The 18052-nt window shown below is 36.3% G+C and overlaps 1 protein-coding gene across 3 annotated transcripts in view; it reads right to left on the bottom strand.

Annotated features, from left to right (window-relative positions):
• Positions 1-617: 617 nt before the first annotated feature.
• Positions 618-18052, bottom strand: part of DPY19L1 (dpy-19 like C-mannosyltransferase 1) — a 170587-nt gene continuing 153152 nt past the window's right edge. For all 3 annotated transcript variants that reach the window (XM_034409296.3, XM_034409389.3, XM_087894070.1), the window contains 4 exons: positions 14208-14382; positions 13553-13652; positions 9171-9296; positions 618-2679 (listed from right to left, as the gene is read on the bottom strand). In XM_034409296.3, coding sequence (XP_034265187.1) covers positions 2523-2679; positions 9171-9296; positions 13553-13652; positions 14208-14382 — 558 coding nt within the window. In that variant the 3' untranslated portion in view covers positions 618-2522. The remainder of the gene's footprint in view (positions 2680-9170; positions 9297-13552; positions 13653-14207; positions 14383-18052) is intronic.

The raw sequence follows: 18052 nt of genomic DNA, 5'->3' as shown, positions 1-18052 counted from the left end.
GTTCACCTATTCTTTTGTATGCTTAACTGCTAACATAAGCAGAGTGAAGTAACTCCATTGATAGGAATTTAAAATAGTACAGAATCTGTAATATTTTCTTTTACTGTCTCAGGTACAATGAGTATATTTTTGCCTTTTACATTAGTAAGATAGAGCACTGAGTTACAGTCATACTCTTATTAAAACATTCTAAAATTGTTCTTGAAAGGTGATTCAATTTACATTTAAGACTATTGTTTTATCAAATTAGCCATCTTCTCTTCTAGAATGTATATTCCTACAGTTAATTCTTTAGCAAATTATCAAAATAGAAAATCCATCAAGCTTCTTTAAAATGTTTATTTTCTAAAAGAGTAGCCATATTTGCTGTAATTGCTTCCAATGGAATAATTAAATATGATTCAGAAATCAGCAATGCCAACTGTATATAGTTACCAGAATTTTCTCCTTTTCTGTAATATGTAAGTACAATAATTTTTAGTGAGCAACTTCAGATTAATCTATTTTTACTTATAACTTGTTTTTCAATGTTTTTCTGGAAAATAATATAATAGCATTATTTGCTATTATATATTATATTACTTGCTATTTGTGAAATGCTTTTTACATAAACACAATTATGAACAAAACTTTTATTTGAAAGTGAACATCAACAATTGGCATAAAATCAATAAAAATACAGTATTTTCTATTCTACAGTATAATCTAAGTACAAAATAATGACTCCAATTTCCTGCCTTTTGAATGGATCTTAGTTTACGATTCAATCCTCAATAGGAAATACATTTCTTTACATTTTAAATTTACCCTTTTGTGCTTTGAAAGGGGGAAAAACCCCTACATTAACATTCTCAGTTAAACAACTTGTAAGGTTTTTCAACAGTTTTAAACACACACAGAATGTATACAATCATGGTCTATAGTACCGGACAAAAAAGTAAACTGCAACCAAGCTTTGAAGCTTTGCATCATCTGTACAGGTAATCAGAAATGACTACAGTATTTTTGAAGTTTTAAAAGGGTTTTATAAAAATGAGGCTGAGAATGCGGTTTTAACTTACCTAACATTTGCTGCAGTATTGGAATTTATGTGGTATAAAGTAACTCTAAGGTGTATGTATAATGGAATAACACAAAAGCATAATTGTTTTACACTGCATTTTCCCAAGTGGGTACAATTTATTTCTTAGAGAATACATGTTATTTCCTATTATATTAAACTTTCTACAAGGACTAATGATGATCCTTTATTGCATTAAGGCAAAATAATACAATTTTCCTGGAAAATTTCTGTTTTTAAAAGATTAACACAGGCAGTAACTTTATTTTGTTTATCATAGCATGTCAATAGTAGAAAAATTCAGATAAATTTATATGAATTTCAGCAGTCCTATTTTAGTAACTATTGAAAAAGCGTATATACTCTTTCTATATATATCGGGGTGGTTTACTTCTCAACTGTTTCTGCTACCAGTGAAAGTGTTTAAAAAACTATTCAGAAAAGGATTCCTTGGAATTGGATTCAAGACAATAAGCAAGCCAAGAATAAATGTTGGATTCTAAGTTTGGCTTCTTAAAAAACAACAAACCAGGAATTCTGGTTTGGATGTAATATTTTATCAAAAAAGAAAGAAAAAGAAAATAAAGAAAAAAGAAAGGAATAGTAAAGATTAATCACATATACTATAATGCTTTCTCAGTTTTGATAAAAAAAAATTTAGAAGCATTCTATCTTGTTATGTATCATTTGGCTCAATGTAAATTTTAAGGTACTCAGAATTTTAAAGCAGAACAAATAAATAGGTTGTAATAAGTGAACTTTTTCAGTTTTAATAAAGTAAATAGCAATTTATGCTAATATAGGGTCATGGAAACCATCCTTTTCCCCCCACAAAACTATGCTTATTTGGAAAGGAGAAGCATGAAAAGAAAATTGAATTAGCAATATAATGATGACTATATGTGAGAAAATGTTTTAGGTTTTGTCAACTCTTATTTGTTCAGGGTTTAAAATTGCAACACTCTTGCTAGGAATCATCGCCTGCACAATTTCATTGATTTTGGCATTATTTTCTACAAATATTTTTGCTCTCTTTCTTAGGATCAGTATTTATTAAGAAGCGTTGAAATGCAATAAACATTTGCATAGCAAATTTTAAATAACTGTCCCAGAAAGAGACAAATTTGTGCCAAACTGTTCACATTTTAAAGAGTGGTATTCCATTGAGAATCTTAGAACACCTGCAGATCCAAACTAAAATTATTTTCATCTTTTTTGGACATTACTTCTCAATAAATACAGTTGGACTCCTAAGGATCTTATCCAGTGACATGGGTACACAGCTTCAATTGCTTCAAACGAAAAAAAAACCTTGTGTGTTGAATTCTCAGGAATGCAAGTCAAATCTAACAGTACCTGTAATTAACATAAATTCTTTTTATTTTTTAATGGAATTCAAGCAGATTTTTTTAAAATGCTGGTTTAAAACATATACTGCCAACAATGATACAGTAGTGAAGAATCATTCTCTGGTAACTTCCAATATTTTGAATATATTATTGTTGAACACTGTCCTGAAGTATGGCCTGGAATCTTTGCACATGAGATTGCATAAAGGAATTTTCCCAGCATTGGTAAGATCTTCTATGTCCCAAATTTCTGGCATACTGCAACCAGGCCTAAAAATATTTATAAATATTATGAGTAACAAAGACACATATCTTGCAATGAAAGAATTCTGTATCATTTTAACGCAGGTCAATAGAGCCACCTCAGGCTTCACATCTCAGTTGTTAGAAGAATGGGGCTGAATTCACTCCCTTTGTCAGTGCCCATGCATTGTTTTATGTATGTAGGCCCACACACATTTTAGACCTCTACATAATGTGTTCTAAATTACATGGAGTTTACATATAGAATGTTCTTCTCATTTCAGACTTTTTCCTCTCAACATGTAGATACAGTAAGAGAGATGCAATGCGAATATAGAAGCCCTGAATATGGCTTCTGAGACTGTGACTCCCGAGGATGTGGACAGGATTCTGGGGAGGCTTAGCGCTGCCACGTTTATTGGATCCGTGTCCCTCCTGGTTGGTGCTGGCCTCCCGGGAGGTTACATGAGGCTGGCTCCAGGGGATTATTAACGCTTCTTTGAGTGAGGGCTACCTCCCCCCCTCTTTGAAAGAGGCAGTGGTGAGGCCTCTCTTCAAGAAGCCTTCCCTGGACTCGGCTGTATTAGCCAATTATCGCCCAGTCTCCAACCTTCGCTTTGTGGTGAAGGTTGTTGAGAGTGTGGTGGCGCCACAACTTCCCCAGTACCTGGATGAAGCCGATTATCTAGATCCGTTCCAGTCGGGCTTCAGGCCGGGGCACAGCACGGAAATGACATTGGTCGCACTGGTTGATGATCTCTGGAGGGCTCGGGACAGGGGCTGCTCCTCTGTCCTGGTCCTATTAGATCTCTCAGCGGCTTTTGATACCATTGACCATGGTATCATGCTGCGCCGATTGGAGGGGTTGGGAGTGGGGGGGACCGTGTTGCCGTGGTTCTCTTCCTTCCTCTCCGACCGTATGCAGTTTGTGTTGGCAGGGGGGCAGAGGTTGACCTTTGCCGCAAGGGTCAGTCCTCTCGCCCCTTTTGTTCAACATTTATGTGAAGCCGCTGGGCGAGATCATCTGTGGTTTCGGGGTGAGGTTCCATCAGTACGCTGATGATACTCAGTTGTACATCTCCACCCCGAACCACCCCAATGATGCCCTTGACATGATGTCCCAGTGCCTGGAGGTTGTGCGGATCTGGATGGGGAGAAACAAGCTCAAACTCAACCCTTCCAAGACTGAGTGGCTGTGGCTTCCGGCATCCTGGTGTAGTCCGCTGGCTCCATCGCTGACTATTGGGGGTGAGATCCTGGCCCCCACAGAGAGGGCTCGCAACTTGGGTGTTCTCCTGGATGCACGGCTGTCTTTGGATGATCATATGACGGCCGTGGCCAGGGGAGCTTTCTATTGGGTTCGCCTGATACGCCAGTTGCGTCCCTTTCTGGACCGGGATGCCCTGTGCACGGTCACTCATGCCCTCGTCATGTCCCATCTGGACTACTGCAACACTCTCTATATGGGGCTCCCCTTGAAGAGCACTCGGAGGCTCCAACTGGTCCAGAATGCAGTCGCGCGGGTGGTTATGGGTGTGACTCAGCGCACCCACATAACACCCCTCCTGCGCAAGCTGCACTGGCTCCCGGTGGTCTTCCGGATGAGATTCAAGGTGTTGGTCACCACCTTTAAAATGCTCCATGGCTTAGGACCGGGGTATATACGAGACCGCCTTCTGCCATCAACAACCTCCCACCGGCCAATACGCTCCCACAGAGAGGGGCTCCTCAGGGTGCTGTCAGCCAAACAATGGCGACTGGCGACACCCATGGGGAGAACCTTCTCTGTGGGGGCACCAGCCCTCTGGAATGAACTGCCCCTAGAGCTCCATCTTAGCCCTGACCTGCATACTTTTTGCCGCACCCTTAAGACTCTCTTGTTCCAGCAAGCCGGACTGGCCTAATTACGATTTTTATTATGGGTGTATGTATGTTTTAATTTGCGGGCCAATTTTATATATTGATTTTAATTTGGTTTTAAATTTTATGAATCTATGTGTTTTAATATGGCTGTACACCGCCCTGAGTCCTTCGGGAGAAGGGCGGTAGTGAACATTGTGGATAGAGCATAGAAAAATGTATTCAGAAGTGAGCAAGAAACTTTCCTTTGTGTTAGATCAAAGTCATATATAGTGATTCCCACAGCAGCTTCCCACTATGCCATAGGCCTCAGTGTTTAACAAAACTCTCCTACACTATTTTCTAGAGGCCATTTTAGGTAGAGAAGAGGATGGGAAGCTTTTCTTTTTTACATTAAAATTCAAAAAGGTTAAACTAATTACCCTATCAGTTAAAATTGCAGCCAAGCCATTTCCACAAGTTAACAGTAAAATTTTCTGAAATTTCATACTTTGGAAATCTCATGGTGACCAAACTTATCTTAATATTTAAAATAAAAGCACTACAGTAAAAGCATAAGATCACATTTTATTTCCCACAAGATTATAAAATTCTTTTAATTTAAATCATTGTTCTGAAGTGCATTTTAAACTACTGGAATAATTTATCTGAATTTTAATATATAACTAAGATAAAGATACATTATGCAAATAGCCCTCAAGTGGTTTAAGGCACCAGCATAGAAACAGAAGACCATGACTTAAGCATGCCTAGTCTTTCCTTAGGCATGAAAGTCCACTGGGTGACTTTGAGCCAATTATTCTCATTCAGTCAACTCAATTCACAGGATTGTGTTGGGGGAGGGGGGGAGGGTGGAGGAATTGAGAGGAAAAAGGAACATTTTTGGAACGTTGTGGAGGAGGATTTTCTTGTCTAAAAGAGGCTTGACTTTTGGAGGACTAAAAAAAGAAATAGAAGGGAATATAATGGAACTTTTATAATTGGAGCAACTATTTGATTTGGAGAATGGGGATAAAAAAAATAACTGCACAGAGGACAAAATCTGAGGATATAAAAATCAAAATGGAGTATACATGTGTGGACAAGAAAATGAAGATGGAGAAATAAGACATAGAATTAGAAAATAAAGAAGATAAAGATATTGTGTTTAAATATGAACAAATAATTGAACATGTGAATACTAATAATAAAAAGGAGGTCTCTAGAGATTATATTGAGATTAACAATTACACAATGATGATTATACTGAGATTAATAATGATATAATAATGATTATATGGAGATTAATACTGAATGATAAAAGAATAAAAGATTGGAAAATATTAAGAAATTTAAAGTCCAGGACTGGATTTATAAAATGACTATATTGAGATAAACAAATAGGAGAAGAATTATGTTACAGATATTTAGAAATGAAATAGGGATTGAGGCTAAAATATATGGAAAATAGATTACATTAAAAGAAATATAGCAATGGATATAATGAACCAATTTTTTATTAAGATGTTTAAAGATACTAGTTGAGGAAATTGATGGTTATAATAACTGGGATATTGTTTAAATACCTATAACAATTGTTATAATTTGAATATTTTTAATAATATAACTACAAAAGTAAAAGATGATTATGTTGGGAGTAACAGTGAGAAAAATAAAGATAATTATACTGGGATTAACAGTAAATAAGATGATTACACTGAGATTAACAGTGAGAAAAATAAAGATGATTACACTGAGATTAACAGTGAATAAAGATGATTACACTGAGATTAACAGTGAGAAAAATAAAGATGATTACGCTGGGATTAACAGTGGAATAAAGATGTATTTTGTACATTGGGATTAACAGTGGAAGGATAAAAGAAAAGGTTAAATTAGAAAATTGATAGCTATAATAATTGGGATATTGTTTAAATATGTATAACAACTGTGATAATTTGAACATTTATTACTTAAGTGAAAAAGAAAAGAAAACTGAAACAATATATGATTATGATTTATAAACAAAAATTACTTAATTGGGATTATAAAATACCGCTATGGCTGGATCTTGGTCATACTTTGTGGAATACAAATATAATGTCACTCGGGGGGGTTTTATACAAAGAGGTTCTTTTTACAGATGCGGGCAGATGGCAGCTGAAGATATTGCAGACACTGTTGGACGAAGGGATTAATTTAACTTGGTTACAATATAATCAATTACAATTGAGATGGAAAGAGGACCAAAAAACTGGTATTATGTTGCACGAGGAAGAATTGGTTAGACATATAAGAGAGAAAGGTCCAATGCATATCAAAAGGCTTTATAATGTTTTGCTAGAAAGGGACTCAGAAACTGAATTAGTTAAAGACTGTATGATTAAGTGGGCACAAAATTTTGAAGAACCAGTGATGTTGGAAACATGGGAAAAAATTTGGGTTCAGAATGTTAAATTTACACAGTCGCAGAACCTGAGGGAAAATTTCTATAAAATGTTTTATAGATGGCATTTAGATCCCAAAAAGTTGTCATGTATGTACCCTAATGTTCAGCCAAAATGTTGGAGATGTGAATGTTTGGATGCTACGTATTATCATGTTTGGTGGACCTGTAGGAAAGTTAAGGCTTTTTGGATAAAAATTTGGTGGGTCATGCAGAATGTTTTGAAGAAAAAAATTCAATTTTCTCCACAACTGTTTTTATTGGGTATAGTTAAGGGTTTTACATTGGGTGAAACAAAATTGATATTGTATATGATAACAGCAGCAAGATTGTTGATAGGTAAATACTGGAAGAATGAAGCTTTGCCCACTATCGAGGAATGGACTTTGAAGATGGCCAGTTTTGCAGAGATGGCGAAGATTTCAGCATATTTAAAAGATTGTTCACAAGAGACTTATGAATGGGAATGGAAAAGGTGGATAGAATATGTTCAGAACAAATATCAAACTAGAAAGTATCAAATAGCTTTTATTTGAAAATAATGTATTGGAAATATTTTAATGTAATGAGGTAAAGAGAAAAATTATACAGGGGAGGGAGGGGTTCAAGTTTATATATAAGTGTTATATTAAGGGTTTTTTATGAGTATGAGTATATTATAGGGAAGTCTGGGGGGAGGGGAGGGTTAGGGAGGGTTAGGGAGGTTGGGAAGTCTGGGGGGGAGGTGGGGGGGGAAAAGGGGTGAAAATGTAATTGTAAAACTTTTGCAATAAAAAAATTACTTAATTGGCGTTATATAAATGGTATGGTTTGATAGATAGAATTTAGGATAATTGGGAAATTGTGTTAAAGAGCATTATTTGAACTAAAACTATGTTTAAATGTTAAATTGCTATATTTCTAAAATTAAAAAGATAAGATTTAAATTTGATAAAGTAATAATGGAATAAAGATTTAATGAGCATAATGAAATTTAAATATGTTTGAACTGTATTGTTAATAGTGAGGATTTAGGGTAAGAATTGTTATATTATGAGTTATTAATTGAATTAAGAATTAAGGTGGGTTAATAGAAGGGTAATTGTTTTGATTAAGTAAATATGTATTAATTTTTTAAAGATAGTATTAGTTGAATATGTGATATAAGATTTAGAAATAAGTGCTGTGGCAAAATAGTATAGATAAAATTTTGTTAAAGATTTTGTTAAAAATTGAACAAAGTGATGACTGTTCTGAAAGGATGTAATTTGTATGTTTGGAAAAAAATAAAAAACTTTTTACAAAAAAAAAAAATTGATCTTCCCACTTATGACAATTGCAGAATCCCTGCAGCTGTGTGCTCAAAATTCAGGTACTTGACAACCAGCAAGTATATATGATGGTTGCAGTGTCCTGAGGTCAAATGATTGCCATTTGCGACCTCTTCAACTGGCTTCCAACAAGCAAAGTTAGTGTAGGAAACTGGATTCACTTAACAACCATGGCAGTTTGCTTAACAACTGTGACAAAATAGATCATAAAATTGGGTACAACTCATTTAATGACTGCCTCACTTAGCAACAGAAGTTTTGATTCTAATTGTGGTTATAAGTTGAGGCCTACCTGTATAGTTTTAATAGATTGTAGTAATGGGATACGGTTGGTATACCTAAAGAAAGATTTGTAGATCTTTGATACCTGACTCATGAAGGTGGATTAGGTTAGTTTAAATCAGATTTAAACCCAAGTGACTTGGAATCATAGTTTCTCAAGCAATTCCATTTTGCATATAAATTTTGGAGATGAGGGGAGTGGCTGGGTGAGGCGAGGGGTCGGACGCGGCAAGGCCGCTTTGATGTGAGTGATGTCGAGTTGGTCACACCCACCCAGTCAAATGACCACCTAGTCACGCCCACCCAGTCAAATGACCACCTAACCACACCCACAGAACTGGTAGTAAAAATTTTTGAATCCCATCACTGACCTCACCCCATTCCTAAGAGTTCTGTAAGGGACGTGCATAAGCATGCAAAAGTGCCTACTGTCCTTGCCCTTGCCCCATTTATTTGTATCCTTATCCTGTATTCATAATCATGTTTATACTTATATCTATTATCTTATATGTATTTGACAAATCAATCAATCAATCAAACAATCAATCAATCTCAAAACTTTCCTAATATGTGTTAAAGAGCAGCATTCTGTTCGTTGAATATTGAGAGAAACAATTACAGTTTTATTATTAAATACTTACTTAGTTCGCCTCAGGCACCAAGAATCTTCTAAAATGTAGTAATTTACTCCCATCTTTAATAGTTCTCTTTTAACTTCTTTTGCGGATTTTCGGCTATACATGGAATAAATGATTTTTGTTCTTGCCCTTTGCAGAAAAGCAAAAGATTACGATTGAAGAGGTGATAGAAGAGGTACCCTAGATAATTTATTCTTGCATCCATTTTTATAGAAAAAAATACCTTCTCATTAATGTAAAACCCTAGATATCTATTAAATTATAAAGGAGATAAATAAAATTAATAATATGGAAACTAAGATCTAGGAAATATATTAGTATATAATCTTTTGCTAGAAAAATCAGAAAATGGATACTGAACATAATTTAATATCTGTAAATGAAATTCTGCAAGTGATCATGTATGAATTAATATGTAAGAGTTACGGATCTACCAAAGATCTTTTGAATGGTGAAATATAATCAATACCTGCTGGGAGATAGGCCTGAGGTCCACTAGGTGGTAAATGGAGCAGTTTCCATGGTTTAATGGCAAAACAAAAGGCTTAGGTTGAAGAGTCTCTGAAGTGATTAAGGAATGACAGTAATCCTTGGGCAAAAGATCATACAAGGATACAACTTGGATGTGAGGTCTCCTTGAAAAAATTATTTTCATAAAAGTGTATATGATTGCCTAATTCACAATGACTCCAGGAAGATTACAGAAGTAAAAGCCCAAATACAAAACCCAATAAACCCTTATCCCCCTGGCAATAATGATCACAATGGGCTCTGTGTCACCCTGGGGTCCCCAGACTTGCTGGCAAAACCATGACTTCAGGCCTTTTGAAAGGGTATCAGGGGGTAGGGGACAATTTTATCTCTTCAAGAGTGATGTTCCACTGGGAGGGAGCTACCACAGAAAAAGTCCTTCTTGTCTGAAATGGTATAGGTTCTCCTGCTTGAGTGGGGGGCTGGACTAGAAGGTCCCTTCCTGTTCTGTTCTGTTCTGTTCTGTTCTGTTCTGCTCTGCTCTAAATACAGCAGGTCCCTTACAAGTCTTTATTAGGAAATTTCTTCAGTTTTGATGATGGTACATAAGAAATTATTTCTTACAGGCAGTGGATTCAAACAACTGCAAGTACAAGCAAAAGAGTGCCTGGAAAAGTTTTGAGGGCTGATAGGAGCGTTGGGACAAGATAAAGAAGCTTTAGAATCTTCTATCTAATCTATGAATCTGCATCTCAAAACGGGCTCAGAAAGACTAAGGAATGGAAGGGGAGGCATATGGTTTCACACACAATCTAGATCCGTGATGGTGATCCTATGGCACGCGTGCCACAGGTGGTACGTGGAGCCATATTGGTGGGTACACGAACTCAGTTCTGGCATGCATGTGTGCATCGGCCAGCTGATTTTTGGCCCTTCTGGGCCCACTGGAAATCAGGAAGCATGTTTCTGCCTCCAGTGGGGGTCGGAAAGGCCCGTTTTTCCCTTTCCCCAAGCTCCAGAGCCTTACTAGGAGCCTGGGGAAGGTGAAAACGGCCTTCCCTACCCCCCGGAAGCCGGAAATGGCCCGTTTGCTGACTTCTGGTCCCACCGGGCCATTTCCAGCCTTCGGAGGGCCTCCGGGGGATGGGGAAGGTCATTTTCGCCCTCCTCAGCTCCTAGAAAGGCTCTGGAGCCTGGGGAGAGTGAAAAACGATCCTACCGTGCCTACCGTGCCATCGTGTGCCAAAAATGGGGGGAGCGCAGGGGGTTGCGCATGTATGTGCGGGGTGTACAGAATTATAGGTGTGGGCACGCACAACCCCCTCCACTCCCCCCGCTTTTGGCATGCGATGGCAAAAAGGTTAGCCATCACTGATCTAGATCCTGTGCATGTGCAGATGAAGCTTTGCTCGAGGGAGAAGATGTTGACCTGGATTTGGTGATCAAACTTCTATTCAAGTCATAACAAGTTTATAAGGAAGTCTGGCCAAGAATTTCTTATAGCATATTTAAAGAAACAAACAAACATTTTATAGCAAGTAACCAAGTGTTGCAGTATTGCAGGCTAACTCTGCCCTTGCCAGGAGTTTGATCCTGACCAGCTCAAGATTGACTCAGTCTTCTATCCTTCCAATATCAGTAAAATGAGTAGATTGTTGGGACCAATATGCTGAGCCTGTAAACTGCTCAGAGAGGGTTTTAAAGCAGTATTGAATGGTATATAAGTGTAAGTGTTATTGCTATAACACTTTATAAAAAGTGTTTATAAAATATTGACTGGATAAATTCCTATATAAGATTCGTTGTACACTATCACATTCTTTTGGATCCAGATAGTAGTACTTACTACATTTAAATGTATTTGTCTACTGAACAGTGGTGAAATCCGGCCGGATCTATCCCTCTCACGCAAACCGGTAGTGCCGGCAGTGGGAGGCTCCGCCCACCTGCCAGGGTGTCATTATGTCCGTTTTTGACCCTCTGCACATGTGCATAAGAGGCGCACATGTGCATAAGAGGCGCACATGCACCACTCCCAAACTGGTAGCAAAGGTAAGTGCATTTCACTTCAAACAGAAGGGAAGCATATCTTTTATGTCAAAATTGGTTGTTTGAGAAAAAGCAATATAGAACTGCAGTAGATGCTGCAGTAGAACCTACATAAAGATGAAAAGAACGTTTAGAAAGTTGTCCATTGTCCTTTTTTTTCTACCAATTTTCAAATTACTTTTGAACAAATTGGTAATGAAATCATGGCAATCGAGATCAGGCAAAATTATCCTATGTAAACTAGGATTGTTAATATCTTCATGAAGTGCACAATTGCTAAATTTAATTTGAACTTAACTTTATATCTGTTATATTATTTTTATTAAGAATTTTTAATTAAATACAAATATTCATTTTGTTAATAATGTCTTAATTGGTTTTACATATCTAGAGTTTAAGGGTGTATAATTTTAAGGGAATATGTTTTTAGAGAAAAAAGAATAGAACTTTTCTTATCTATATTTGCTGCTCATATGACCAGAAACATCACAACTAACAAGAAAAATAATAAGCAGCAAATAAAAATAATTTGGCAGTAAAGAACTGCTTCTTATAAATCAAAACTGAGATTAAAATTTATTTAAAGAAGAGTAGAGAAAAAAAAATACTTTTTAGACATTATGTTTTATATGAGTTCCCCTTTAATGATGGATGTTCTTGCAAAGTTACAAATCTTGTGCTTTCCTGTCTTAAATAGAGTGGTTCTTAGAGTCTGTTATCCTAAATGAAACAAAATATTTACCAATTCATCCAATTCTCTATGATAAAGCTAAATCAGTCTTACTTACTTACTTACTTACTTACTTACTTACTTACTTACTTAACTTACTTACTTACTTACTGTAGCCACCCATCTCAACAAATGACATGGGACAGCATTCATTACAAAACATAAAAACAAATAAAACATTGAAATAATTAAAGCAGCACAAAATAAATATGTACAGCACTAAGCAAAACTGTTACTATGGATAAAAATACATGCCCTTAACACATTTGAAATTCCAAGCCTGGGCCCATGACCAAGTCTTCATGACCTTATGAAAGGCCAACAGGTTGGAATCATTCTACTATCTGGAGAATATTCCAGAAGACAGGGGCTACAACAGAGATGGCATGCCTCCTGGTTCCCAAACCCAATATTCCTTGACTGATAGGATTTACACATGCCCAACATGCCTGACCAAACTGGACTAGTAGAAACAACTAGAAGAAGATGGTCCTTTAGGTATCCTTAATGTTTATGTTATGTTAATATATGTTTATTTATCTATTTGAAACAAATGAATAACAATGCATAATCCTACTATAATGCTTTAGTGACTTAACACATTTACTTGAAATTGGCTAACTGATTTGACTCAAATTCCCTATTTAAACCTTCATTCCAAATAATCAAAATTAAAATAAATATCTAAGGGGGAGGTTGTTCATTCATAAAATTGGTCTTACAGTAGTCTGAGTATTACTTTTCACAAAACACCAATTTCTAAAAGATAAAATGATGAAGTTGCTGCTTATAATAAATGCATTCTAAAATATCATCTACTTACTATATTTCCTCCTACCACATTTAAAGGAAAATATTAATTGTACCTGTTTTCTTTTAAATTCTGCCGCAAATTAAAATATTTAAAAATGTTACAAAGAGAGTGAGACAGGAGACTGATAAGTACCAAGAATTATTCATGGCATATTGGTATCCTACAATTAATAGCAGTAATATGCTTTATTATGAACATAACTTTTTTTCCCTCCCTGTTCAACTGTGTCAGATTATTTACCTTCATATTAATAGTTACAATTAGAAAATTCCTATAATGCATCAATCACAACAAACCTTAAAATATGTATTTAAGCCTTACCGTAAACCTGCATCCTCATAATGGGGATGATTCACAATAGGTCGTTGTGCAGATAGCTTTACACTTGCCATTGTGGGCATTGCACCAGCAAAAACAGCATCTGAAATAACAGGATATCTAAAAATGCAGGAATAATTGGAAAAAGAACTAGAAACTACCATACATTTCTAGGTTGTACAGTTGATTAAAAATATATAAGTGTTATATTAAGGGTTTTTTATGAGTATGAGTATATTATAGGGAAGTCTGGGGGGAGGGGAGGGTTAGGGAGGGTTAGGGAGGTTGGGAAGTCTGGGGGGGGGAGGTGGGGGGGAAAAAGGGGTGAAAATGTAATTGTAAAACTTTTGCAATAAAAAAAAAACAACTTCTCCCTCCAAACCACAAAAATTAAAAAAATTAAACATAATCTTCTAAAGGTTTTATTTCTATTTAAAACATGTCTTTCCATTCAAAATACATTTTATAATTCCACATAATAGTATTTATAAAGACAGTTTTTTCTTAAACTGTATCATTTACATGGCAATCACAAGAAATCAAGGCACCAGGAAAAACTGTTCAGTGTTAAGCACTTAAGCACTTAAAAGTGCTAAGCCTTCAAATAGATTTTACATACTACATTGCTATAAAAGGAGTTGTTCTACTCTTGTTTTACCTGGTTTAGTATTTGCTTTTATCCACAACAGTAATTCTTCCTGGGGCAAATTACTAAATTCTCCCACAATACTCCATTCTTTTTGAAGATTTGCTATTCCCTCAAATGCCATCATTGCCAAAATTGCAAGAACAAGTGTTCCAGGTTGGATTTTGCAAAAAATCCATCCAAACAACTGTGAAAGGAAATGGTTAGGCACTTAATCAAGGTGATTATTAATTTCAGTTGTAAGTTTTAAAACATTACATCAAGCTATTTTAAAACATAGTTCATGCTGATTTAATCACTAAAGTTAATCTCAGTAATTATAATATTCACATCATTATGACTACTTAATTTTATATTGATTTAAAAAGACTTGAAAACTGTCATTAATGCCAATAGAAGAGCATGTCTCAAAAGAGCTTTTTCAAACAGCAACTGGACTTTCTTTAAAAGTTGCCTTTTAAAAAAATACTTTTGACACAACCATGACCTGGATGATTGAGAATCTCCATAGACAAATAGAAGAGAATATAATAACTCAGGGTTGAACTGTGTAGCCCTTGGTTCTCTCTGAACTTGGTTATTTGCTTGAAGACATTTCATTAGTCAATTATGTAATATCCTAATGATATTATCTAGTCGGTAATAAAACATCTACAAGCAAGCAACGAAGCTCAGAAAACATCAAGGACTTCTTTCATTCAAAGATGGGATAAATAAAACAATAGTATCAGTAATGAAATATGCCAAACTTTAAGTCAAAATAACAAGGAGAAAAATATAGTTTCATGTCTATTTTTGTTAAAAGTATTATTTCTTTTCAAAATTCATGACTACCAAAGTGGACTGAACAAAATCACACAGAAAAGGTCTAATTATGTCTATCAATTTTGATAGCTAAATACTCTTGAAAATCAAAGGTAACATTGTTAAAGAGCAACAATGAAAAGGAATCATCTTATGTTCCATTTATGAATTTCTTGATACATCTGGTTGATAGTTGTATGATAAAGTCACTTTCAAAAAATCAGGCAAACAATAGAAAAGAAATACAGAGTTGGAAGGGACGTTGGAGGTCTTCTAGTCCAACCTCTTGCTCAGGCAGAAAACCCTATACCATTTCAGACAAATGGTTGTCCAATCTCTTCTTAAAACTTTCACTGTTGGAGCATTAATAACTTCTGGAGGCAAGTTGTTCTACTGATTAATTGTTCTGTCATGAAAATTCTTCTAAGTTTTAGGTTGCTTCCGCCCCCCCATTAGTTTCCATTCATTGCTTCTTGTCCTGCCCTCAGGTGCTTTGGAGAATAGTTTGACTATCCCTCTTCTTTGTGGCAACCCCTGAGATACTGGAACACTGCTATCATGCCACCCCTAGTACTTTTTTTTTCATTACACTAGACATACCCAATTCAAAGCAACTGTTCTTTATATATTTTAGCTTCCAGTCCCCTAATCATCTTTGTTGCCCCTCTCTGCACTCTTTCTAGAGCCTCAACTTCTTTTTTTTTATCGTGGCAACCAAAACTGGATGCAGTATTGGTTTTACCAAGGCATTATAGAGTGATATTAACACTTTATGTGATCTTGATTGTATTCTGTTACAAGGGTTATGTATATATGTATATGAAATCTTAATCTGTTCACCGCCCTGAGTCCTTTGGGAGAAGGGCGGTATAGAAATTCAATAAATAAATAAATAAATAAATAAATAAATAAATAAATAAATAAATAAATAAATAAGTAGATATATACCTGTAATGATGGCTTGTTGGAGGTTCTTCTACTTATGATTAAACCTACTTGAAACATGGTGTCAGAAGCCTGAATCCATGTCTTCTGGATAAATTTGAAGCATACTCCCGAAAGCTAAGCAGTGGAAGTATGGTAGCTGCTAACAGTATACCTCTGCCTGAACCTATGAGGGTTAATGGAGACTGTGGCAGCAATTGGAATAAGTTCAGGGCAGAGTTCAAAGATTATGCCTTAGCTACAGGCTTGGAAGAGAAGTCGGCAACAGTTCAAGCTGCCACATTAAGGAGATTGATGGGCAATGAATACCTCCATATCTACAGATACAATTTAACCCTTTCTGTGGAGCAAGAAAGAGATACCAAAGTTATTCTAGACACTTTAGAGACTTATTTCAGACCTCTCAAAAATGTTATTTTTGAAAGATATATATTTGGCAGTTGCAAGCAAGAACAAGGTGAAATGATAGATAATTTTGTCACATGTTTAAAGGAAAAAGCAGCCAGTTTTGACTATGGCCCCTTAAGGGATGAGCTCATTCAGGACAAAATAGTTTTGGGCGTTACTAGTGAAAGCACACACCGCCATCTCTTGAGGGAGCATAATTTAAGCCTACAAGCAGCAATTGAGTTGTGTCGGACTATAGAATTTACTGACAAATGGCTGAGAGTCATAGAGCTGGGTAAGGATTGTATTAATAGTCTCTAAACAACAGCCAAGTATTATCAATACAAATATCAGAATAAAAGGCAGTATTATAATTCATCTGTGAACAATCAAGTAGCATGCAAATATTGCAGCAGTATGCACATACATGAGAGAGCAGTGCCCAGCATATGGGAAAATCTGCAGAGTGTATGGGAGGCTAAATCATTTTGCAGGAGTGTATCAGGCACGGAAAAGGGAAGTGAGGAAGCTGCATACAATTGAGCAAACGTTAGACTTGGAGAATGCATCTCAGGAGGATGCATCCTTCTTTATCACTGATGCGATTTATAGGAAAGAATGTATTGGCTCAATACATTCCAAGGGCAAAAAATGGTTTGTGAATCTCAGGTTTAACAACACAATTTAACCCTGCCAGCTGGACTCAGGTGCAACCTGTGATGTTATGAGTTTAAAGGACAAAATGAAACTGGCACCCGAGATACTTCTTCAGCCTAGCAGTACTAAACTGAAGTTATATTCAGGAGAATTAATGAATTTACTGGGCCAATTTCAAACAGAATGCAGCATACGTGGGGATATTTATAAACTTGAATTTGAGATTGTGGAAGCTGATGAGAAACCATTATTGTCAGGATCAACATGTGAGAACTTGGGATTGATGCAGTTTACCATTCCGGCCGAGTTACACAATGTTGTGAGTTACCCCCCTAAATCTCTGGTGGGGCCATTGACAAACCAGCAAATTCCACAAGTATACCAGGAAGTGATTGAGGGCCACATAATATCTGTTCCAAGCGAGGTTCATTTTGAACTTGACCCTGCTATTTCCCCAGTACAAAGCGCACCACGCAATGTGCCTATAGCTATTAAGCAGCAGACTAAAGCACAACTGGATAAATACGAGGCGGAAGGACATATTACGTCAGTAACTGAGCCCACTGACTGTATAAGCAGCATGGTTGTTATTAGGAGGCCGGAGAAGATTAGAATTTGCATTGATCCCAAGTTTCTGAATATGGCCCTGAAGCGGTCACATTGTTTAATGCCAACGCTTGATGACGTTTTGCACAAACTACCCAAAGCACGGGTTTTTATGCTTGTTGACGCTAGAGACGCCTTTTTACAGGGCAAACTGGATGAAATGAGTAGCTACATGACTACGTTCTAGACCCCATGGGGTAGAAAGAGATGGCTTAAATTTCCCTTTGGAGTTTTGGTAGCACCAGAGGTGTATCCACGAAAGCAGCATGAATTACTGAGTGGGCTCGATGGAATTGAGCCAATAGCTGATGATATTCTTATAATTGGCTGTGGTGAAACAGACGAAGAAGCTGAGCATGATCATGATGAGAAGTTAATAGCACTAATAGATCGGTGTAGGCAGATGAGGTTAAGGCTCAGTGTAAAGAAGTTGCAATTTAAGGTGCACGAAGTCTGCT

This window comes from Pantherophis guttatus, chromosome 4 (genome assembly GCF_059756535.1).
Source record: "Pantherophis guttatus breed Tessera chromosome 4, ASM5975653v1, whole genome shotgun sequence".
Lineage (NCBI taxonomy): Eukaryota > Metazoa > Chordata > Lepidosauria > Squamata > Colubridae > Pantherophis > Pantherophis guttatus.
This window is presented reverse-complemented; position numbering and strand designations above follow the sequence as displayed.